We start from the raw sequence: 25,591 nt of genomic DNA, 5'->3' as shown, positions 1-25,591 counted from the left end.
AGATTAGGCGTGAAAAGACTCTTCAAATGAAGCTACTTAGAAGGAAAGCTGAAATGGCTACCATACGGGTTACCACATCGCACATACTTACTGCCAAGCTCCTAGGCCTGCCTGCCAACCTTCTGCAAACATGAGCGCCAGGTTCAACACTTTCATGATGGCTTCTTTCACAAAGCTGACCTAAACATCAATGTTGGAGACAAAATATGGGTTTTGTAACTATTAACAATGACACCAATACTTCTATTTTTAAGTCACAGAAAAAGTAAATCATTAGAATGACTGTCTTTTATGTGTAAGGAAGGTGCGAGGCTTTGGACCAAGGCCAGGTGGAATGTAACCCTGCACTCCAGGCTGGCAAGCTTTCTTGCCATCTAGACTCATCAGTGAACCTGGGGCAGAAGGTCAACAGGAGTAAAACTACTCATACTCAGCTCCACATATTCATAACAAATTGGCGGTGCGCTTTCATTGCCTAACTGCACACTTGAGTTTTCACTCCTGCAGGCAGACTGTGGGCACCATGTGTAACCCGTTGAACCTGTTCTTCTCTAAGAGAAGATGGTGTGGGACAGCAGGTTCTTTGTTTTTTTGAGACTGGGTTTCTCTGTGTACCCTTGGCTGTGCGGAACTCTCTTTGTAAACTAAGCTGGCCTTGAACTCACAGAGATCTGCCTGCCTCTGCCTCCCAAGTGTAGGATTAAAGGCGTGCACTACCACACACGGAGGGCCGTAGTTGTAAGATTCTAAACTCCACAACAGACAGACATTCCTGCTTGCCTAGATTCCTTTCCACCCACTGGTTATACCCAATGGTACTCTACATACCTTTTCTCTCAGCAGACAGCGATCATGGATGGTTGACAAATACCTGTAGTGAATTTTAATCAACTGATCTAAATCTTTGGCTTCCTCAACTTGATGCTGAAATTCCAGCCCTGTACTGTGAAGAATCTTGAATGAGAAGACAAGAAGCTTAATTAGCACTGATCTGTTTGTCCAGGCTGCACAGGCAGCAAGCTCTAGGATTCTCTTGTCTCTGCCTCCTCCCTAGGTGTGTGCAACCACATACGGATTTTCACGTGGGTGCTGGGGATCCAAACTCAAGTTATTAATGCCTTTGGGGTAAGTACTTTACCAACTGAGCTACCTCCCCAGTATGCCTTTTCTTTCTCTCATTCACTCAGTGCTGGGGATAGAACCCTCAGTTTATTTTTGTTTTGAGACAGGGTTTCTCTGTGTAGCCTGGCTGTCCTGGACTCATTTTTGATCAGGCTGGCCTGAAACTCAGGAATCTGCCTCTGCCTCCCTGAGTGCTGGGATTACAGGCAGGCACCACCATACCCAGCTCCTACGCATCATCTTTATAATACAAACATTTTCAATGAATTTTTGTAAGTTCAGACAGTACAGTATTGATCTTTCTCTAAGAAGAACCTAACTTTACTTCAAATAGAAAACAAAAAACTAAGTAAAAATTAAGCTCCTATTTATCCCTTTTCACAGTTAAGTGCTTTACGCTGGCTCTGTGAAGGCTAGTGGTACTGCAATCAGGCATGCAGAGCAACCCAGCCACATTCTCACACTGGCTTTTAAGTCACTGCATCCCAACAAGATGAGTTAGACCATCTTGCCTAGAGGTAAACCAAAGGGGCAGCACGAAGGGTCTTTGCTGAAGTGAGTGCTGTCCTCTAGTGCTGCCACAGTCCAGGCATCTGAGCTCTTCTCTGACAACTGCATCTCTGGAACTGGTTTTTGCATGACTGAAAAATGCACCTTTCTTGCTTTCTGGAGAACTTCTTTTCACCTGTACGTGTGTGTAGTGAGTATGCGTGAGCACATGTATGGAGACCTTCACTTTATTTACTGAAGCAGGTCTCTTTCAGAAGCCCAGGTTCCCTCCATCTGCTGGTTTATCCTGCCCTGGGCATTTCCAGTCTTTGGCTCCCTGGGCAGGTCACCACCATCCTTGCTGGGCCCTGTGTGTTCTGGAGACCAGTCCTCATAAGCGCCTTATTTACTAAGTTGTTTCCTTAGCCCATTACATCTTAAAAAAAAAAAAAAAAAAAAAAAAAAAAGATATAATCCAGTTGTACCTCTTTCTTAAATATCACCCTTACCTAGGATTTAGATTATTATTAAATACCGAAGCCATTTTTCAGAGACAGCTATCACCAATGATGAAATTTTAGTGGTCTACTAAAAAGTTCTAAAGGCCATTCCACAGGCTCAGACACAAATGGGCATCTATCTTATAGCCCTTCCCCAAGGCAAGGACCATCATGGAAGATGAAGTGGAAAGATTGTAAGAGTCAGGTGATCAGGGAGGACAAAGCAAAACAGTGTCTTGTGGATATGATGGGACCACTGCGCTCAGGAAGCAAACAGCAGCTGTCAGTGCCTACTTAAGATCAAACCAGTTAATCTTGGGTACGGGGTTCATGAGCTCCCACTGTTAAGTGAGGAGCTATGGACAGCTGGTGGCATTTGGGGGAGAGACAATCAGTTTTCTTTAGGGGTATGGCTCCTTGTTAGTAGGTCAACCATGCTCCCATGGATAGGGCCTCCACTCAGGAGTATACGGACACAAAATGGAGTTCATGAGTTATTTAAAATAAAACAAAATAAGAGCCGGGCATGGTGGTGCACACCTTTAATCCCAGCACTCGGGAGGCAGAGGCAGGCGGATCACTGTGAGTTCGAGGCCAGCCTGGTTTACAAAGCAAGTCCAGGACAGCCAAGATAACATAGAGAAACCCTGTCTTGAAAACCAAAATAAATAAATAAATAGATAAATAAATAAATAAATAAAATAAATAAGAGAAGTGGGTCTGGGAGGAGTTAAGGGGTGGGACTGAGATAAATATGATCAAAATATATTGTATGATTTCTCAAAGAATAAAAATATTTACTAAAAATATATTGTCAGGAAAAAAATATTGTCAGGGCTGGAGAGATAGCTCAGAGGTTAAAGGCATGATTGCTCCTCCAGAAGTCTTGAGTTCAATTCCCAGCAACCACATGGTGGTGGCTCATAACCATTTATAATGTGATCTGATGTCCTCTTCTGGCCTGGTAGAGCACTGTATACACAGTAATAAATAAATATTAATATACATATTACCTCTCACAGACATGTTATTGAATAATGAAATTATGTTTACTTTTCTTTTTTTTCATAATCTCTAAGTGTTTGGTGGCTCTTTTGTGGTTATAAACACATGATGAGTGTTCTCTTTGAATTATCACCTACATGAGACAAAAGAACTGGGGAGATAGATAAACACCAACCCTAGTCATGATGTAGTTGTGTAAACTATTCACAAAGTGCATGAGCTTCACTCTTAAGAGAAACATGCGATGAATCTGCTGTCTCAGTGATTCTTTTGGTGGTCCAAACTGGGAGGGTGTGTCTTGTTCATGTAGAATGTCTTCCTTTGCTTGGGATCTTTCAGCAGCATTAGCCAGCTCTATAAAATTGAAAAGACAAAATGGGCAGAAAGGGAATTAATTGGAAGCCACCGGTTCCCTTCCATGAAATGAGGGATGCTGCATCAGCAGGGCTGGGAACCCAACAAGGGCATATTTGTGCCTTAGGAAGATGAAATACCAAGCTTCAAGAGGCTGGAGCTGGAGCTCAGCTGGTATAGTACTTGTCATGCATATTTTTTTTTTTTTTTTTGAGACAGGGTTTCTCTGTGTAGCCTTGGCTGTCCTGGACTCATTTTGTAGACCAGGCTGGCCTCGAAATCACAGTGATCTGCCTGCCTCTGCCTCCCAAATGTTGGGATTAAAAGGCGTGCGCCACCACTGCCCGGCTTTGCCTCTCATATTTGAGGCTCTAGGTTTATTTCTCAGTACTGAAAACCAGTCATAAAGACACAAATCTGTTAATCCCAGCATTGGGGAGACACAGGGAGATGGATAAATAATAAATACTTATCACGGTTGAGATTAAAATCTCTGTAAGACCCTGACTAGACTTTTTGCATGTTGCAAGAATATTTTAGAGTCAATTCCTTACAAGTAATTACATTTAAGACCCATCCTATGGGTTCCTGATACTTCATTATTTTTATCTATGTGTGACTGGGTGTCATATGTGTTTGTGTGTGCACTGTGCACTGCAGACCCCAGAGCGTGTTCTGATACCTTGGATCTAGTATCAGGAGTAGATGTAAGCTGGCCAAAATGGACCCTGTAGAAGAGCAGCAGGCACTCCTCACTGCTGAGCTATGCTTCCAGCCCCAAACTTAATTCCTATAGCTGGGGACTGGTAAATATGCTGCCATACAACTGTGCCAATTTGGTTTTTCTTTGCATATACAAAATAATGAAAACCTTAAAAAAAATTTCCAGGACCAAAACAAAGTAGTTAATTCATTGAAATAAGTCTTCAGCACTCGGGAGGCAGAGGCAGGTGGATCGCTGTGAGGTCGAGGCCAGCCTGGTCTACAAAGTGAGTCCAGGATGGCCAAAGCTACACAGAGAAACCCTGTTTCAAAAAACCAAAAAAAAAAAAAAAAAAAAAAAAAAAGAAAAAGAAAAAGAAAAAGAAAGAAATAAGTCTTACCACCAAACAGCAGAACATCCAGGCTGTATTTTGCCCATTTTATTTGCAATAGGAGAAGAAACACTTGATTATAAATTTTTTGACATTCTACACTTATAACAATGTCCACAGGCCATGGGACCTACGAAAGCAAAAATACAAGTTACTTATATACCTTAATTTTAATTAACATTTTTTTTTTAATAATAAAAATGATTAGTGCTTACCTTGTAGCTCAGGGTAAGACCATCTAAGATATGAACTGGTAGTTTCTTCTTGGTTGTATCAACATTTTCAAAAGATATAGATAAACTAAATGAAGAAGTTTCAGTTTTAGTTTGTGATAATACTACAATCACATAAAATATGTCCTTACAAAAGGGTCCATGGGCAGGGTGTGTCCCTCAGTGGTACAACACTTGTGCACTGTGAATGAGGTCCTGACATTATTAATACCCAATAACCACCGCCCTGTCATGCAATATAAATATGCTAACAAACTCATATTTTCCGGCATATACCTCAAAAAACAAACTTGCTTTTAGAAATGAGTGGCAGTTGTTTTTGATGCCCCTTATGCCCCTCCCCTTTATTTTTTTGGGGGTGGAGGTACATATATGTGTGTGGAGTGTGCAATGTGTGTGTGTCTGTGTGTTTAGGTTACAGGTTAATCACTTTTCATTTCACTCCCTGAGGCAGGGCTCTCACTGAACCTGATACTTGATAGCCAGCCTGCTCCAAAGACCCTATCCCCACTACCTGACACCTCCCAAGTGCTGGGCCTACAGTTTAGCTATCATGCCCATATGGCTTTTGTATGTGGGTGCTGGGGACCCAAACTTCGGTGCTCATTCTTGTGTGGCAACACCGCTACCTAATGAGCCATCCCTTAGCCTTTTTTTTTTTGGTGTGTGTTTTGCCTGGAGATAAAAGGCTGGCCTCAAATTCCCAGGCTCAGATAAGCTCCTTGCTTCAGACCTTAAATACCTGGCACCAGAGGAATATGCCACCATATCAGCTTGATTTTCTTTTCCTTTTTTTTTTGAGACAGGGTTTCTCTGTGTAGCCCTGGCTGTTCTGTGACTCACTCTGTAGACCAGGCTGGCCTCAAATTCAGAGACTTGACCGCCTCTGCCTCCCAAGAGCTGGGATCAAATGTGTGTACCACCACTGCCCTGCTCAGCTTTCATTTTCTAACTTGTAGGGTTAATATAAAGACAAAATAACATAGGTGGTATGGTCTGAATACATAATATTCTCCATATATGCAAGATTTGAATGCTTAATCCTCAGAACGTAGAGCTATTTGGAGAGGTTCTGAACACTCAGGAGGTGGGCTCAGCTGCAGTAAGCAGTTCACTGAGGTGTCCTTGGGACTGTTTTCCTTGGCGCTGTTTCCTAGCCCACTACTATATACTCCCCTTGACAAGATGTCAACTGCTCTGCTTAACTGCATCCTCCCTGCCACGACACACACAAGCCTTTCAATCTGTGAGCCCAAACAACCCTGCCTTGAAGTTGCTTCTATTAGGTAGCCTGGTTATAAGGACAAAAATTAACTAATAATAGTGAGTAAACATTCACAATGATTTCTTGGCACAGGTCTATGTTACCGTAAACTGTCTTCGGGATACCGCTGTCCTACTGCTTCTTGGAGTTGGACATTAAGAAAAGACACATTTTGCCAGGTTTCCTTTTCTCTTATCTTATCAAAAATTGAAGTATAGAAGTCATACATGGTGTCTCCACCTTCCATCAAGAAAAAATTCCTCATGGCCTGCAAGTACTCCACCAACCTTGAAGAGAGAGAAGACATGTAACATTTTATGCCTATCCTGTAAAATTCTGGAACAATGCCAGGTTTATACAGTCATTTGTCAGTCAGGTATATATAAAACATTCACTCATGAAATTAGAATATTCATTCCTATCAAAACTTTTGGCAAATCACAAAAATGAAACAAAAAAAATAATTAAAATTCTACTATCCAAACATTTACTTAGTAACTATTTGGAATATTTCCTTTCAGTCTTTTGCTGAGCATTAAGGAAAATATATCTATCCTACTGTATTAAACATCCTACTTATTAACCTCTGTATTTAACCTAATATGCTGGCAAGTTTTTCATCAACTTGACACCACTTTGGTCATCCTGAAATAGGAAACCTCAATTTGGCCTATAGGCAAGTCTGTAGGGACATTTCCTGATTCATAATTGAAAAGGGATCCCCAGCATACTTGTAGATGATGACACCTCTGTCCTGGGGTATAAGAAAGTGAGGCGTAGCTGGGTGTGGTGGCGCATAGCTTTAATCCCAGCACTTGGGAGGCAGAGGCAGGTGGATCACCGTGAGTTTGAGGCCAGCCTGGTCTACAGAAAGTGAGTCCAAGATAGCCAGGACTGTTATACAGAGAAACCCTGTCTAAAAATAAAAAAAAAAAAAAAAAAATAAAAAAAAAAAAAAAAAAAAGAAAGAAAGAAAGAAAAAGAAAAGAAAGCAAGGCGCCAGGCATGGTGGCGTATACCTTTAATCCTAGCACTTGGGAGGCAAAGGCAGGTAGATCTCTGTGTTTGAGGCCAGCCTGGTCTACAAAGCAAGTCTAGGACAGCCAAGATTACACACTGAAACCCTGTCTCAAAAAAAAAAAAAAAAAGAAAGAAAGAAAGAAAGAAAGTGAGGCATGGTGGCATAGGCCTTTAATCCCAGCACGCAGCAGGCGAATCTCTGTGAGTTTGAGGCCAGCCTAGCTAAAAAGAGAGTTCTAGGATAGCCAGGGCTGTTACACAGAGACATCCTGTATCGAAAAACCAAAAAAAGCAAAGAAAAAGAAAACAAAGCAAGCCAGTAAGAAGTGTTCCTTCCTCTGTGCTCTCTCAGCTCCTTCCTTGGCTTCCCTCAATGATGAACTGTAAGCTGTAAGTCAAATAAATCCTCTCCTCCCAAGCTGCTTTTGGTTAGTGTTTTATCGTAACAGTAGAAGCAAACTAGGACACTTTAATTTTATGAACGTTATGGAGTTTACACACGGATATGAATAAGTTAGCGTTAGAACTAGCTATCTATTACCAAGTAATTTATGTTTTGAGGGTTTCTTTTTCCTTTTGGAATGTCTTTTGGCACAAACTCTCACATAATGAATTAGAGTTACAACATACTTAAATTTTGATGGTTAATTGATCTTTTAAAAAGAAGACTTAACTACATATTTATTCTCTAATTAAAGTTTACTTGAAATAATAGACTTTAAATAATATTATACAGAAGGTTCTATACTTAACTCTCAGTACCAAAGACCAATATACACACAAAGAAAAATAAAAAAGGAAAAAAAAAATCCACTGGTTAACAAACAATAACTAATTACTTCTAAAGCTAAATTACCTTTTTTTTTTTTTACCTGAAATCTCTCTTTAAGGTTTGCATGAGATTTCCACAGCAATGTAGATACTGTTTATCAATGTGAGGATAGAGGCAAGATCTTAGTGTTAATTCAAAAGTCTGGCAAGTCACAGATTCTGATGATCTATCCACACATATGTCACCACCAGCAAACTTCTCATGAAAGTCGCTCTGCTCCAAATACAACCTTCAATATTAAAATGTGAGTGAGTCTTCATTCTGTGAGCAGCTGTTGACAGAATTCTAATAAACCAGAGCTGAGAGTCCCACTTTCACCGTTACTTTCCGATGATCAATCATCATAGAAAGAAACTTCTCCCCCAGAACATCCTTTCTGGATCACTGCTGTTTAGGGTCAGCACTGAAATTAGTGCTTCCATTAGTGCACTACACAATGAATGGTCCTCAGAGAGTATGAGACCACAAGGGAATTACGGCTTATTCCACTGGAGTTAAGTTCCTGAAAGCATCTCAGCCCAAGACACACACAATACAGAGGGAGACCGTGCAGAGCCTTTCCAGACTTTCAGAAGCATACTTTATGTAAGTTACAATATTCTTAGGCATATGCCAGCTGGGTCACATCTGTATGCTTTCATAAATGAGGGGGCAAAACTACCCACTGATATAGGTGAGCACAACCTTCTCGTATTCCATTGTGAGAAAGGACAAGGCTTTTGTTTTTAAGCCAGCAAAAACCCACCTGACAGAAGCAATTATGAAGTGTTATATAGATACTTCTAGCTTAGCCACTGAAAATATGGTAAGTTATGTTATCACCTTGCAAAATTGATGGCCAGCAGGGGGTCATGAATATCATCCAGCTCAAGATGCCTTTCAGCAATGGACTGCATCTTTACTAAGTTCTCTTTGGTTGCCTGCTGATCAGTAAGAATGGGCGAAGTACAATCTTCTCCATGTTGAAGACGCAACTGTATAGATTCCAGAAAGAGTGTATATAAGCTTTTTCTTTCTGCATCTGAAATACAAATACACAAACTGAATTTTGTTCTCACCTGCACAACACCAAGATGGCTAAGAATGAGGGAAAGGCTTTTGAGGCTATCCTCTGAGTGGATGAGCTATTGCAGGTTAATGGCTACTGAGGGACAGTAACTCTTCCTTGGGGATGTGGCCAGTGTTAGGTTGCCCATACCATGTACCAATGAGTACAGTTAATTGGATTCAATGAATTATAAAAACATAATATTTAAGAGGGATAAAATTAGAAGGATGTATGTTGGGGGAAGCCTGGGAAGACCTAAACAAGTAAAGAATCAAAGGTGATTATGATCAAAATATATTGTATACATGCATGAAATTTTAAAAGAAAAAAATGCTATTAAAACAAACAAACAAACCAATCAACCAACCAACCAACCAACCCAAGGTGATGTCTGGGTGTGGTGGTGCACACTTTTAATCCCAATACACAGGAAGCAGAGGTAAGAGGATCTATGAGTTCAAGACCACCCTGGTCTACAGAGTGAGTTTTAAGACAGCCAAGGAGACCCCACCTCAAAAAACCCAAACGAAGCTAATAAGCAAAATCTATGGTGATAATTTCCACTGACATAAATGGCTTTGCTCACTTTGTGTTTGAGGGAGACAACAGTTGAGCCAGGCCAAAGAAGACATGCACAGACAAAACGGCTACCTCTGGCTGCTGCCTGCCATGCAGAGCCCTCTGCACAGCTCAGGTTCTTCAGCAGCTGCATTGACTTGCCAGCCATGATGATCTGCTTCAGCACAGGCTTGAGGAAGGACACCATGGTGTGCTGTCTGCTGGGGGCGCCCTGGTCACTCCCAGAACTGGCGCTGCCATTGTCACTCATTTTTTCTTCATTTTCTGTCTTTTCTGATACACTATACAACGTGTAAGTTGCATACCAGAAGTCTCTGTGATTTACTGGAACATTTTTGTTCCTATGGAGATTAAAAAGAATTTTAAGTGTTAATTTATGTTCCTTAAAAACAACAGTATACTTTGTTTTAGCTTTAGGTAAGTTGTTCAGACATTCTATACTATAGCTAGTAAAATGATCTTCAGGAAAAATGGAGTCGTTTTTATCTAACCTCATTCAGTTTCATGTATAAAAATAAGTAGTCCCAATTTAATTAGAATTTAAATTAGCATTTTCCTAACTTGGAATTAAACAGAATATAACTACTTAGTTCCCTTTAGAAATAGTACAAATTGTTTTCCATTGCAGCTTATGAGCTTGTTTGAAAAGTCAACTGACCAATGGGAAAGTTTTATAAATGGACTAAGATTTTTCTTTATTAAATATTATGTTAAGAAGAAAATATGTACCTTATTTTAAGAAATAAACTCTGGGCATGGTGGTGCATGCCTTTAATCCCATCACTTGGGAGGCAGAGGCAGGAGGATCACTGTAAAGTCGAGGCCAGTCTGGTCTACAAAGCCAGTTCAGGACAACCAAGATAACACAGAGAAACCCTGTTACAAAAAACAAAAACAAAAACAAAAACAAAAAAAACAAACATACAAAAAAAAAACAAACAAAAGACCACACACATACACACACACACACACACACACAAGCGCGCGCCTCAAAGGCATGTCCTATACTATTGTCATATCTTACTGATAATTTACAATAGAAATAGTTTGTAACATTTGATGTCATGTAGGTTCATCTCATAGGGAAGCAGCACACATTTAAAAACCATTCAAAAATTTAATTGCTATGAAAAGATATGAGTTGCCGTAAAACTCAAAGATATGTTTAATTGGTTGGGACCTGACACCTCTTTGTAAAGATGTAGCAGAACAGGCCTGTGCTATGGTAGCAATACACCTCTATCACCACCCTACCCTCTCAGTTCCATGTGAAACTTACTAAGTATTCAGTTTTGAGGTGGTATCAGATAAACGCCAGCAGCATCCCCTGAACTCAATGCAAAGCCTCACCTCTGTATGATAAACTCCCTTGCACCATCCCATAGGTGTCCATGCACGATCCATTCATCTACAGTCTGCAGGTAGGGTCGCACTGTTTCCACCCAGAGAGAGAACAGGAGAGAGACCTAAGGATGAGACCTTGCTTGGTTAGTCTTCAGAGCTCCTCTCACTAGACTAAGATCAAATTTTAAAGTTCAAAATGCTTTTAAAAGTGACTGTTTGGGCTGGAGAGATGGCTCAGAGGTTAAGAGCACTGACTGTTCATCCAGAGGTCCTGAGTTCAATTCCCAGCAACCATGTGGTGACTCACAACCATCTATAATGTGATCTGGTGCCTTCCTCTGGCCTGCCGGTGTATAAGCAGACAGAGCACTGTATATGTAATAATAAATAAGTCTTAAAAAAAAAAAAGTGACTGTATTGGCTGGGCGTGGTGGCACACACCTTTAATCCCAGCACTCGGGAGGCAGTGACAGGCGGATTGCTGTGAGTTCGAGGCCAGCCTAGTCTACAAAGCGATTCCAAGACAACCAAGGCTAACACAGAGAGACCCTGTCTCAAAAAAAAAAAAAAAAAAAAAGGGACTGTATTGGCTGGATGTGGTGGAGTCTACAAAGCGAGTCTAGGACAGCCAAGGCTACAAAGAGAAACCCTGTCTTGAAAAAACAAAATGACTGTATTTCTATACTTTCTGAAACAAAGAAACTGAAATTCTTTTCTTTCTTTCTTTTTTTTGGTTTTTTTTTCGAGACAGGGTTTCTCTGTGTAGCCTTGGCCATCCTGGACTCACTTTGTAGACCAGGCTGGCCTTGAACTCACAGTGATCCACCTGCCTCAGAAACTGAAATTCTTAAAACATAACTGTAAGATTCTTATTTAGAAAGCCATCTAAACGGGATAATTTTAACATGCATCATTTATATGAGAACCCTCCTGTACTGATTTGCCTCTTTGTTAACTTGATACATCTTAGGGTTATCTGGAAAAGAGAATCCTCAACTGAGAGAACGGTTCCATCAGACTGGCTTGCAGGTAGGTCTGTGGGGTATTTCCTTGACAAATGGTAAATATGGAAGGGCTGGGCCCATTGATGGTGGCTGTGTCATCCTTAGGCAGGTGGCCCTATGTTGTATAAAAAACAAGCTGAGCAAACCACAAGGAGCAAATAGGTAAGCAGCATTCCTCTAAGCTTCCTACCTCTGATCTGCTCCTGCCTTGAGTTTCGTCTTGGCTTCCTTGGATGATACACTGTAACACGGATATATAAGCCAAATAGACTCTTTCTCCAAGTTGCCTCACGTAATGGTGTTTATCACAGCAAGAGAAAGCAATTTAAGACAAAAATTGGTACCACAGAGTAGGCTAGTGGTGTGAGAGACCAGACTATGTTGTTTTGGGGAAGACTGTGGAAGGACTTCGGAACTTTGGCATGAAAAAGCCATGGAGTACTTAGAACTTAATGAGATGTATAGGAGCTTGGCAGATAAGAATGCAGAGAAACGAAGATGATGGAGACCTAGCTTGTGAAGATTCAGTGGGAAGCTTCCTCCAAGACTAATGGGGATATTAACATGACATATGTAAATACCCGTTTGCTCCTTGTGGCTTCTAGTCAGCTAGGGCTGAAGAATCAACTGTGATTAAGAGGAGACCAGCATCATTGTGTCAACATATTCAGGGACTATTTCCTCAGGGTAAGAACACAGACGCTGTGGTCCAGAGGGAGCGAAGGCTGCACATCGCATGCTGGCAGATGAACTAGTCATGTGTAAGAGTCTCTCATAAAGAGGGCATGGAGAGTAGCTGAGGCTGTATCACAAGAAGGAAGGAGAGGCCATTGGTCATGGCACAGCCTCAGCTGCAGTTGAGACTCCAGGATTTGACAGGGTCAGAGAGAGGCTGAGGCTTGACACTTTGTAGCAGGGCCAGAGTCCCTGAAGAGAGGCCAGGAGGCCATTGGTGAAAAAAGTGCAGCCTGTAGAAACTCTAGCGTACTGGAGATGGCAGGACAGTGGGACAACTGCCAAGCACAGCAATAGCTGTGGAGTGAAGCTGACCTGAACCTGTAAGATGAGCTATGTGTGCATTAAATGGCAAAACCAAAGAGGCAGAGCTGCCTAAGCTCTTTGAGCCCAGAAAACTGTGACTGAATCCCAGATGCAGGGCACTGATCTACTGTTAAGAGTTTGATTTTGCTTTGCTCAGTTTGCCTGTGTCCTGGTTCTTCTCTCTTAGAGTAAGATACAACTTACTTGTGATCATACAGGAGGACATCAGTTAGATTTTGGATTTTAGAGATACTTTAATGTATGGTTTCTTTCTTTCTTTCTTTTTTTCTTTTTGGTTTTTTGAGACAGGGTTTCTCTGTGTAGCCTTGGCTGTCCTGAACTCACTTTGTAGACCAGGCTGGCCTTGAATTTACAATGATCCGCCTGCCTCTGCCTCCTGAGTGCTGGGATTAAGGCGTGCGCCACCACTGCCTGGCTTTAATGTATGCTTTAAAGAAAGGGAGCTTAGCTGGGCATGGTGGCACACACCTTTAAGCCCAGCACTTAGGGAGGCAGAGGCAGGCAGGTCTCTGTGAGTTCCAGGCCAGCCTGGTCTACAAGGCAAGCTGAGGACAGTTAAGGCTGATGTTATACTGCTTTACATTATGATGATAACATGAGACCTTAGGGCTAAACAAGAAAGAAAAGGTTATGGTTAATAGTGACACATCTGTGTATCAAACTGATAAGAGGTCAACTGTATTGGTCAGCTTTTGTTAACCTGACACAAGCTAGGATTACCTGGGAAGAGGAACCTCAGTTGAGAAGATGCTTCAATCAGATTCCCTGTAGCCAAGTCTGTGGGGCATTTTCTTAATTAATGATTACTGTGGAGGGGCCCAGCCCCGTAGGTTGTTTAATAAAGCAGGTTGAGGAAGCCACAAAGAATAAGCCAGAAAGCAGCATTCCTCCATGTTTTGTTTATGTTCTTGCTGTCAGGTTCCTGCCTTAACTCCTATCCTGTCTTCCCTCAATGAGGAGAAAACTAAGTCCTTCAAGTCTTCGGACCTCCATAGGCATGCTGTGGCATATGTGTCTCCACCCCTACTCCCAATTAATAAAAAATGAGAAAATTATTTTATTCTCCTCTGGGTACTGACAGGAAAAATACTGCATAAATGAAACAAGTAAAATTCCTTTATGTACTAAACTTTGATATTAAAATTGCAAAAAGACAACAGTTGCACCAACTGTTGGAACAAACCAGTAACTTACCCATCAGTCTCTAGTTGGATTTGTAATTATAAAAAATTATGGAGGGGCTGGAGAGATGGCTCAGTGGTTAAGAGCACTGTCTGCTCTTCCAGAGGTCCTGAGTTCAATTCCCAGCAACCACGTGGTGGCTCACAACCATCTATACTGGCATGATGCCTTCTTCTGACATGCAGGTGTACATGCAGATAGAACACTCACATACATAAAATAAATAAATAAATCTTTAAAAAAAATTATGAAAAAAGCACGCATCACAAAATTTATTACCTTAGCCTCTATGTTTTGATAGGGATTGCCATGGAGCCAGTATCATCTCAACCTTACAACCCTCTTGCCTCGGCCTCCTGACTGCATGTGCTTACCACCATCTTAGCCACTGTGATATACAAGTTCAGTAGCATTAAGTACATTTATGCTGAAACTCTCCACCCTAGCTCCTAGAAGTCTGGTATACAATGTGACTACTTTAGACACCCCATGTCATAGGCTTGAGACCTCTTTCTTTTTAGAAAGGTGTCTCATTATGTAGCCTTTGATGACCTGTAACTTGCTATGTAGACCAGGCTTCAAGTTCTTCAACTTAGAGACCTGCCTGCTTCTGAATGCTGGGGTTAAAGGCGTGTGCCACTGTTCCTGTCTGTCTCGTATGTAAAGAAGATTTATTAGAAATATCTATATAGGTATTTTTAACTTCTTGTCTTTTTTTGCCTCATTCCTTTTGGTTCTTTCGATAATTAAAACTAATAAGCCAGACATGAATTCAGAAGCTAACTCAAACTTTGAACAAATGTCTGGCAATCATGACTTATACATCATTAAACAAAAAATTATGAAACAAAAAATTAAACAAAAAATCATGCACTTTAGTTCAAACAGAAGTCCAACATACGGTTTGTTCAGAGGCTTCGCCAACATTGTCATATTCAAGAATGGCCTTGTACAGGGTGTTAAGCAGGTGAGATGCCCGTACGACATTCCGAGTATCCGGTGGGACTTCCGCCACTCCAGTACTGAACACTTTGTGCAGGACTTTTAGCTGAGCCAATCGAGGTGCCAACTTGTTCACCACTATTGCAAGTGTTATTGTTGTATCTGTTAAGTATCAGTAAATCAAAATGAATAGCAAGGAAAAATGTCTGTGACTAACATATAATACTTATGCTAATAATGCTATTTCTTTGATATATGGGAAGGCTAGCCAAATGAGGATGGTAGATTTTAATATCATATCTTCCTTCAAGAAGGAACTCTCATAAGCCAAGGAGAAAATAATCCAGACAAAAGTATTGTATCAGGGAACTGACATACATCAGAATAGGAAAGACAAGTGGTTTTTAATGTAACAGAAAGGCACTCAACTTCATTTAAAAAAGAGCATTAACTAAAATTACACAAGGAAAAGCAACCCCACACCTACTACTACTAGTTCACCACCACAATCTACTAGTTCACCACCACAATCTACTAGTTCACCACCACAATGTACTAGTTCACCACCACAATCTACTAGTTCACCACCACAATCTACTAGTTCACCACCACAATCTACTAGTTCACCACCACAATCTACTAGTTCACCACCACAATGTACTAGTTCACCACCACAATCTACTACTAGTTCACCACCACAATCTACTAGTTCACCACCACAATCTACTAGTTCACCACCACAATCTACTAGTTCACCACCACAATCTACTAGTTCACCACCACAATCTACTAGTTCACCACCACAATCTACTACTAGTTCACCACCACAATGTACTAGTTCACCACCACAATCTACTAGTTCACCACCACAATCTACTAGTTCAGTGAGGGGCAGGGAGCTACAAAGGGGTGGCTCAACCAAGTTCCTGGATGGTAGCAGCACGACATCAAAGTAGGCGCACAGCTCTACATGTGGCACAATAGCACACCACAAAGATACTGCATGCCTCAACACACTACTGGACATGCAGCCTGGCTAACGTGTTGTGGCACCATCAGTTTCCTAGCTGATTCTCTAGCTTCACCACCCAGAGAAACAAGAAAACATGAGAGATCTTTGTGCTACTCTGTCCTTAGTTAAAGAAGAAAACAAAAACAGAAACAAACCCACACACTGGTTGACCTTTTTATATCTCTCATATTGGTAAAAACAAAAGTTTCGTGACATATAACAAGACCCTGCTGACAAGAGCATAAACTTATCTATTTTTAATTTTAGAGAAATACAGGAAAATCTAGCAAAAGTCACATATGTTATCATATACACTCTTTAACCTATCAATTTCATTCTGTGTATGTGTAGTTACTGTAACATGTAAGTGGCAATCCTTGCAGCTGGACTGCTAATCGTAGAATGGAAACAACCCATATGTCCACCATTGAGAACTGGGCTATGGTATAAACAAAATGTTTTTTTGTAAAAAGAAACGAGGGAGAGCCAGGTGGTGGTGGCGCACGCCTTTAATCCCAGCACTCGGGAGGCAGAAGCAGGCAGATCTCTTTGAGTTCGAGGCCAGCCTGGACTACAAAGTGAGTTCAGGATAGCCAGGGCTACACAGAGAGACCCTGTTGTAATAAACAAACAATCAAACAAACACCCCCAAAAAACGAAGAAATGAGGGAGCTCCCATATGTATACATAGTGCCTTCTAAAATGTAGCCGAAGCTGCCTGTCTTGGGAGGGGAGCTGGAGCAAAAAAAAAAAAAAAAAAAAAAAAAAAAAGCAACCACTGTAAGTTGTTCTGTATTTTTTTTTTTTTAAAGAAAGACTAATGGCTTAAAAATAAAAATTCAAGGTAGCTTAAAAATTATGTAACATTTTTATTACATGTAACTGTGTGTGTGAATGTGGGTACGGGTGGTAGAGGGGCAGTAAGCAGGTCGATGAGTGTGCCACAGTGCACATGTGCAGGGAGAGGAGCTCATGAAGGAACCGCTTTCTCCTCTACCATTCAGGTCCTACACACTGTACTAAGGTTGGAAGGCTTGGTGGCAAGTGCCTTTATCTGTTGAGCTATCTTTCTAGCCTGAAAAATGACTTCAAAAATCAATGTATTCATAAGAATTACTTATTTGCCATGTAAATTTAAAACCATTTATCAATAAATGGATAACTTTAATAATACCCAAATGAGTTAGGTAGCTTATAAATTACAAAAAAGTGTACCTAAAAAAAAAAAAAAAAAAAAAAAAAAGGTGTACCTACCACTACTGATGATGCACTTCTCAATCTCTGTAAGCTCCTTTTTGAAGTTAATGAAGTACTTGTAGAGGGCCCACATGAAAGCCTGGTAGGTTCTGAAGGGGGCTTCAGGGGGCTTCCTAGGTATGGAGCCATCTCCAGATGACAGGCTTTCAGAGCTGTGCCCCATGACTTCATCAATGAACTCCTGAAGCCGAAACACAACCTGGCCATATGCTGCTATCTGCTCAAGCACAGATCGTAAACAGCTCTACAACAGAAGTCACGCATAATCATTTAAAGCTGGCCTTCCACAGACTTGCAAACTAATTTCTCTTTAACTGTAAAAGACTGTTTTAAACTGTTTGATATATAACAAAGTAACACAATGAATTTACTTCATATTGAAAAGAAACAGTGGATAACTGATTTCTACATGCTACAGAATTATGGCCTATACCTTTAAAAAACAGTAGCAAAAGGTAAGATGAAATAAAAATTAAATATCACAAATAATATTTAAGAATTAGCTAAGCCCTGTAATGATGCACAACTTAATTTTGCTTTTTAGTTTTCACTCTATTCAATTAATTTGATATTTTAAATTGTTCTAAAGTTGTATTACCAACATTTAAGACTTCTGCCTAATTTTAATTTTAAGTGACAATAATCACAAATACTTACATGTGTCAAATGAGTTACGATAATGTTGTTTCTCACTGTTACTTTCCCATCTATCAACTGAAATATAAACAGCTTCTTTACCCCTGAAAGTAACCTGAAATGCAATTTAAAAAGGTCAATATACTTGAGGTTTACAAAAACAATCAATAAAGTATAGCTTCAAATTTTATTTTATTATTATTTTTTTTTCAAATTTTATTTTTCAAACCCAGAAATGGGGGACAAAATAGGTAGATAACAAGAAAAGGGGAAAATTATCAAACTTCATGTGTAGTGATATTTTTAAGAATTCTGAAACTTTGGTGTCTTTTAAAAAACACAGAAATATTAAGAATGTGCTTTCACTTAACCCCAAGTGTAAGGATGGGGGCTGCTGTGGACTGTCCACAGCAGCTGACCATGATTTCCCTTGTGCTCTAGCAGCAAGATGGTTTTGCTGGCTGCAGAAAATTTCTGCAATTGTACATTTGGAATTCTGGGAACTTTGCAGAGGGTATATAAATGTAAGGGCCCCAACAGGTGGTGTTGGTGGGTGGTGGTCATTTAGGGAAGTTGGTTGTGGTTTGCTAGTACCGGAGGTTAAAGAAGAATTAAAAGAAAAAAATCAGATTGGGGATTTTCCTAGTTCCTTGATCCCTTCTACCCTTGTTTCTCTCCTATCCAGTGTTGGGGTAGTGGTGTGGTGGGTAAAGAAGAAGCCACAAAGTAGAAAGACCAGCTACATTCACAGGAATTTTCCACATTCACTGAAATCTTTTTAGTAAAGCTTCTAAGAGGAGACATTTCATCATCATTTTAGAAGTTTAACTGTCCCCGCCCCCACCGACACACACACTGCACTCCCGAGGATGCAAAGAGGCCACTGCATGTCTAAAGCTGTCAGATGTTGGTGGAATGTTAGTATGGCAACTCACTGCAGAAGCACCTGGACTCAGAAGCTCATCTTAGGCTGCCTTAGACTCACAGTGTTGGGTCCTAGCACAGACAGCTCTCACAGACACATCTCAAATGAAAGCAGTTAGCAGCAAACCTTGCTTTAAATTCAGATAATCAAAAATGATGGTCTAACTCAGTCCCAATGTATTTAAAATGGCAAAGAATATACGAAAATCATACAGTCCTCACGGTGAAATCTGGACTGAACTTCACCTCTACAGCCTGTTTCTAGCCTTCAAGTTTAATTTCTTGGGTATATTCCTTAAAAACAAAACAAACCATTTTACTTCTCAATACACAATCTGCTAGGCTAATGTCTCTTACCATAGGGTTTCCCGAATAACCTGTGTCTCAGTAAGCACCACTCTGTCATCTGGAACATACAGTGGGTCACTGCTGTACAGGTGTTGGTCCCTATTAAAGAGCAAGCACCAAAGGTCAACAGAAAGGTTTAGGTAACATTACTTGCCTCAATGAATTATGCAATTTTATACTCAGCAATCTACAAATAAACACAATTAATGCCTTAAGTACAGTCCATATTATATTAATTTTCCACATTCACTGAAATCTTTTTAGTGAAGCATGTTCGGAGCAATTATAACTGTTTATCATATAATCAAACAAATGCTTAAAACTATGTGATTTAAAAAATTAGTATATTTTTATAATAAGCACACTAAAATGGCAATAAGATAAAAGCTGGTATACAACAGTCTACTTAAACTGAAAATAAGAATACCATTGTTACTAATTTCATAATGTTAAATATTACTTAGAAGTTTGCTTGAGGGAGCCAGGGCTTAGCTCAGCAAAACTGTGCTTGCCTAATGTGTCTAAGGCCCTCGATTCAATCCCTAGCATGATATATGTGCACTCTTGCACATACTCCACGGCAACTGTTTAAAACCAACAAGCTTACTGTTCAAGGATGGGCTTGACTTAATTACAAATCAAAGCCAAATGTTTAAACACCAAAATCTCTTCTATTATTATGTTAAACAAAATGTTAGCTTACCAGACAGCAGCTAAATTGGAGTGCAGATGTGTGCTGTGTGGAATCCGGAAACGTCTGGTTGTCCAGTACTGATGGACAACATGCTGTTCCAGCCAGCTCCGGCTATCTGGCTCATCTGTCACAAGAAGTGGATATGTATCAATTTGTGTAGTGTTCTAGGTACTTTCATCTCCCCATGACTCAAAGTGTAGCCTCCTTGGGATGAGACCCTGTCTATGAGGGACCCCCCCAGGCCCACTGCCTAGCCTGTAAATGAGAGGGCTTGACCTAGCCAAGCTGTCACAAAGATCCAAGGTTTAAGAATTGGAAGGAGGGGATAAACTGTGAATACCTGCAGATTAATACTAATCACTTACATAAACAAACAGACAAACAAAACACCCCAAATCAACAAACTACCAAATATAAGATAAAGATTCACCAAGAAGCCCAATACAGACAAACTGCAGAAACCAACAGTGTTCTCCTATGCCTATGTAAACAAAGTAAAACAAATTGCTCAAGAATCATAACAACCGGGCGTTGGTGGCACTGGGGAGGCAAAAGCAGGTGGATCTCTGTGAGTTCGAGTCCAGCCTGGACTACAGAGCGAGTTTCAGGACACCCAGAGCTGTTACACAGAGAAACCCTGTCTCGGAAAAAAAAAAAAAACCCAAAACAAAACAAAAATACCAATCACAACAATAAAAATGCAACAAGCACAGCAATCACTAGGTGACTACTTGAGAATCCCTAGCATTCACAAGGCTCTATATTTACTTCCAAGCAAAGTCCAACATAATACAAATTAATAAGAAAAAAAATAGAGGGATTGTCAGCCTCCCCAAGCTAAATCAACAAATCCACTAAAACCTTAATAAAAAATCCAGTTAGATTTATTTACCACACTAATTCTAAAATGTTCATGGAAGAGTACAGGCTCACTAAAAGAGCTAAGACAATTTTGAAAAGCAGCGAAGGACGGGATACACATTCTATGCATTAAGACAGGATACCACGGGCTGGAGAGATGGCTCAGTGGTTAAGAGCACTGACTGCTCTTCCAAAGGGCCCAGGTTCAATTCCCAGCACCCATATGGCAGCTCACAACTGTCTGTAACTCCAATATATGACTCCCTCATACATACATACATGCAGGCAAATAAAGTAAAAACAAGTAATTCTTAAAAAAAAAAAAAAAAAGACAGACACCACAAAGCTGCAAAACCAGAAAGTCTGTCCCCGGGTAGATGAACACTAAAGTAACAGACAATCTGTAATAAAGTACAAAGGAGAACCTGACTGACAAGCAAGATAAAACCACCAAGCAAGGATGTTGCTCAGAAAACTGTCCATTGAGACCGTAGAAAAATAAACTGCTCTTTAATCTCATGTCATATAAAGAAGTAGACCTTGGAGACATCTAATGGTCCAAATGCCATCCTCTCCAGGGTCTAGCCAGGTAAATGTAGTCCTCACCCCTCTTTAAGGAAACCTCTCTTTGCAACAGATGGAAACAACTACAGAAAACACAACCAACAAAAATGCAGCTAACGCATCCATGAGACTCCTGCACCCACAGTTAAGAGATCACTGCAGAAGAGGAAGTAGAAAGACTGTAGAGAAATGGGAGTTTGCTTTGAAGTTGTGTCTCCTAGGAATGTCAGTAAATACACTCATAAGTCTCTCCAATATGGCTGCTGCCTAACCCTGACTTGAACAAGGACAACAGCAACAGTGATGCTAATGTGGATTCAAGAAAGCTCACGAGGCCTCCACCCTGCACAAAGAACTGAAAGCAACCAAGGAGTGCCAAGCGCTGGGGGGTTGGTAGTCCTGTCCATGCAAGAACACATCGATTGGTTATCCAATATTAAATGGGCAGCCTGAAAACATACACACAATTAGCATTATACAGACTGAGTAGGCTGTATCATGTATAAAGCAACAAAATCTGAAAGAGAACAAAGGGATGGGACATTTGGGACGGTTTGGAGAAAGGAAAGGTAAGGGGTGATGATGTTATTGTATTATGATCTCAAAAAAGAAAAAAAAATCTACCTAAATGCAGCATAATAAATCAAAACACACACACACACACACACACACACACACACACACACACACACACAAATAAATAAATAAATAAAAACAGTCACAAAAATACGGGGAAATGTTGGTTTTAGCAAAAAACTTTCAAGACCAAACCAATCTGAAAAACTGGTTTTTAAGAAGGATTTAAAAGTTTTATTTGTGTTTGTATGTGCACGCATGCACAATACCTAGAGAAACTAGAGGACAGTGTTGGATGCTGTGGAGCTGGATTACAGGTGGATGCTCAGAACTTAGCTCAGATCCTCTGGAACAGCAGCAAGCTCTCTGTAAGTGCTCAGCCACTTCTGCAGTGGCTCAAATTCACAGGTTTGATTGGAAACAATAAAGAACACAGATTCTTTTTTATCTAAGTCAGAAGACTAAAACCTTTTGTCAAATGTTTAAAGCTTAAGAACTGCTATCAACAAAGAACTGTGGGGGAGAAGGCAGTAGATACAAAACCCAAATGAAGCTGGGCATGATGGTACACTTCTGTAATTCCGGCACTCAGGAGACAGAAGGAGAATAGATTCAAGTTACAAAGTGACACTGTCTAGAAACAACTCCAACTCCAGTGGGACCAGTAAATGATGGCAATTATAAGACAATTCCCCAGTCAGAAGAACAGACCTAATTGAACATGTAGGAGACTATGGGGCAGGAACTTGTATCAAAGCCAAAGTCTCACACGAGTCTAGATGGAGCCGGGATCTTGGGGTGGCAGAGGTAACTTGGGGACTATCAACAAGGGAAAATGAGATGGAAATAATAAACTGCATACATCTAACTTCAATAACAGGGTAAGAGCAGAGGAAGGGAAGTTCTCATACTAATATGGGAGAGGGTTCTAAGGAAAGGTAAGGAAACAGGATTTACATATAACACAAGTTATGTAATTTAGTATCAGTCAACGCAGTGTTTCATAATGCAGAACAATGACAGACACATAGCTAGAAGATGTATTAGAATAAGTGTTTAAAACTCATTAACTGGAAAGGGGAATTAAGACTGGGAATCAGAAATAAAAGTGGACAAAATATGTTGAACAGGATGACTTTATCTATAATCTAGCATTTTCTAAAATTTCTACCATTCCTAGTTGTTCACTAATAAATGAAACAATAAGCATTCAAAGTAAAAACAAACTCTACATATCTTTCTCCTTTTACTAAACTCAGAAAGGTTAACCTTTTAAAAACAGCATAAAAGAGAACTTTTAGGACTAAGATATTAAATTATTATTGAAAAACTACATTCTAGGGCTGGAGAGATGGCTTAGTGGTTAACAGCACTGGCTGCTCTTGCAGAGAACCCAAGTGTGATCCCCAGCACTCACATGGTGGCTTATAGCCATCTGTAACTCCAATTCTTGGGGATCTGATGCTCTCTTCTGACCTCTGTGGGCACCAGGCATGTACATGGTACAAATAGGAACATAGAACATGCCCCACATAAAATAACATTAAAAACATTAGAATATTAGTGCTACTTTTTTTTTTAACTGACAGAAGGGATAAAAGCCATGGTGCTACTTCTTAGGCACGCACTCAAGATCTACTAGCACGGTGGTTCTCAACCTGTGCATCACAACCCCTCTGGAGCTTGCATCACATGCCCCGCATATGAGATATTTATATTACAATTCATAACAATAGTAATATTAACAGTAGCAAGATTACAGTTACGAAGTAGAACTGAAATAATTCTACGGTGGTGGGCCACCAGAGCATGAAGATCTGCACTGAAGGGTCACAGCATTAGGAAGGTTGAGCACCACTGCACTAGCGGTTGAAGATTTGGTAGTGCCGTCAGGGCTTACCACTCTTCTCATCAATGCCGTCAGTCTTAAACCTGTACTTGAGAGCTCTTGTGAGAAAACACCAGCACTGAACCATGTAAAATACCTTCCCAGACGACTTGAGGCCCCCCTTTTCTGTTGTGGTCTTGTTCTTCTAATGGGGTCCTGTCTACCTGTATCCCAGAGTCTTCTCTGCTTAATGGCTGCTGTGGATCTTCATTGTCACTGTCTTCAGACCAATTCTGATTTAGGAGAAAAAAGATCTTACTGGAGTCTGGAACAGTTATAGTGACTTAGGCGTAAAAATGAAGAGCATTTCTGAAGAGAAGCAAAAGCCAAATAAAACCTTGTTTATCTCTTAAAAGTTTCCATAATGGGAACAGACTGATCAGAGGTGATAAAAATCCCAAGACTGATGCACACATGTGAGTAGTGTAGGCAAAGGCTACATTTACAAGGAGGCCTAGAAAGGGTCATAAAAGGTGATGAGGAAGGACAGAGTGTAGACAAACATTTCTATTGGTCATGAAGAACTATAGAAAGCCCCCCCCCCCCCCCGGAAGTTTCAACTCCTCCAGTTTTCCTTTTTTTTGTGATGAACATGTAAATTTAACTTTCTGAGATTGGAACTAGCAAAAACCCCTTCTGAACTCTAAAAGAACTGAACATGTATTATTGCTTTGAGGCAGTGACTGTGAGAATAAGGCGTGCTTTATAAATTTCCTCAAACAAAAGTACAATAGGAACTGAATATAATTAATCACTTAGTACATTTATTGCACTTATCTATTTAAAAAAATTGTTTTGGGGAAGGGGTATTATAACCTGAAACCCCCTCCATTTTTCTGTTTTTTTGTTTGTTTGTTTTCCAGACAGGATTTCTCTGTGTAGCCTTGACTATCCTAGACTCACTTTGTAGACCAGGCTGGCCTCGAACTCACAGCGATCCGCCTGCTTCTGCCTCCCGAGTGCTGCGATTAAAGACATGCACCACCACATCTGGCCATTTTTCTGCTTAAACATCACCAAATAATTCTAATATTATTTAACATGTAAACTGTATTGACCTATATTAATTTAGCTCAGAATCCTAATAAATCTTCCAGAGTTCACATCTTTAAAATTTTATTTTTTTACTTTATTTATTTATTTATTTTTGGTTTTTTGAGACAGGGTTTCTCTGTGTATCCTCGGCTGTCCTGGACTCACTTTGTAGACCAAACTGGCCTCAAACACCCAGAGATCTGCTTGCCTATGCCTCTCAAGTACTGGGATTAAAGGCATGAGAACCACTGCCCGGCCATTTTTTACATTTTATTTAGAGTGATATATATGCACATACACAAGTGAGCATGGTCACCCATGGCTTACATGTGCAGACCAGAGGACAACTTGCAGGAGTTCCTTCTCACCATCCAACTCGGGTGTTTGGGTTGGCAGTAAGCACCTTTGCCTAAGGAGCCAGACTCACTGGCTTAGTGAAGAGAGTCCCTGTTTTAATAATGTGTTCTATGGCAGACGGACACACTAAGGCTACTGCTGCCATGTGGGAAAGTCCTTATATTTGCATCATCAATACAACAACCACTTACCGGTGTATCAATATTTGGACCAAGGCCAATTTCTTCACCTTCCATCAAGTATTTCCCCCAGTCAAAATCATCTTTCTTTTCTAAAATGTAACAGAGGAACCTCATCAGCGTTATTATAAGTATCTGGGAGAAAAGTCCACAAAACTAGAAGAAAGGAAACCCACATAAAACTCA

At 40.4% G+C, this 25,591-nt stretch overlaps 1 protein-coding gene across 3 annotated transcripts in view; it reads right to left on the bottom strand.

Moving 5' to 3' along the window:
* Positions 1-25,591, bottom strand: part of Tubgcp5 (tubulin gamma complex associated protein 5) — a 36,638-nt gene that overhangs the window by 4,150 nt on the left and 6,897 nt on the right. Inside the window, exons 5-22 of one of the 3 annotated variants that reach the window (XM_051148634.1) lie at positions 25,418-25,497; positions 23,999-24,067; positions 23,364-23,424; positions 19,955-20,069; positions 19,261-19,350; positions 18,001-18,094; positions 17,341-17,587; positions 15,034-15,236; positions 10,891-11,006; positions 9,613-9,881; positions 8,736-8,934; positions 7,954-8,142; positions 6,166-6,348; positions 4,780-4,864; positions 4,574-4,694; positions 3,292-3,470; positions 829-954; positions 92-180 (exon numbers count right to left, since the gene is read on the bottom strand). In XM_051148634.1, the coding sequence (XP_051004591.1) occupies positions 92-180; positions 829-954; positions 3,292-3,470; positions 4,574-4,694; positions 4,780-4,864; positions 6,166-6,348; positions 7,954-8,142; positions 8,736-8,934; positions 9,613-9,881; positions 10,891-11,006; positions 15,034-15,236; positions 17,341-17,587; positions 18,001-18,094; positions 19,261-19,350; positions 19,955-20,069; positions 23,364-23,424; positions 23,999-24,067; positions 25,418-25,497 (2,515 nt within the window). Of the gene's footprint in view, positions 1-91; positions 181-828; positions 955-3,291; positions 3,471-4,573; positions 4,695-4,779; positions 4,865-6,165; positions 6,349-7,953; positions 8,143-8,735; positions 8,935-9,612; positions 9,882-10,890; positions 11,007-15,033; positions 15,237-17,340; positions 17,588-18,000; positions 18,095-19,260; positions 19,351-19,954; positions 20,070-23,363; positions 23,425-23,931; positions 24,068-25,417; positions 25,498-25,591 lie in introns of all 3 variants that reach the window. The other 2 variants (XM_051148633.1, XM_051148635.1) reach the window with 2 other exon arrangements.

The sequence above is a fragment of the Acomys russatus genome, chromosome 7, assembly GCF_903995435.1.
Source record: "Acomys russatus chromosome 7, mAcoRus1.1, whole genome shotgun sequence".
Lineage (NCBI taxonomy): Eukaryota > Metazoa > Chordata > Mammalia > Rodentia > Muridae > Acomys > Acomys russatus.
This window is presented reverse-complemented; position numbering and strand designations above follow the sequence as displayed.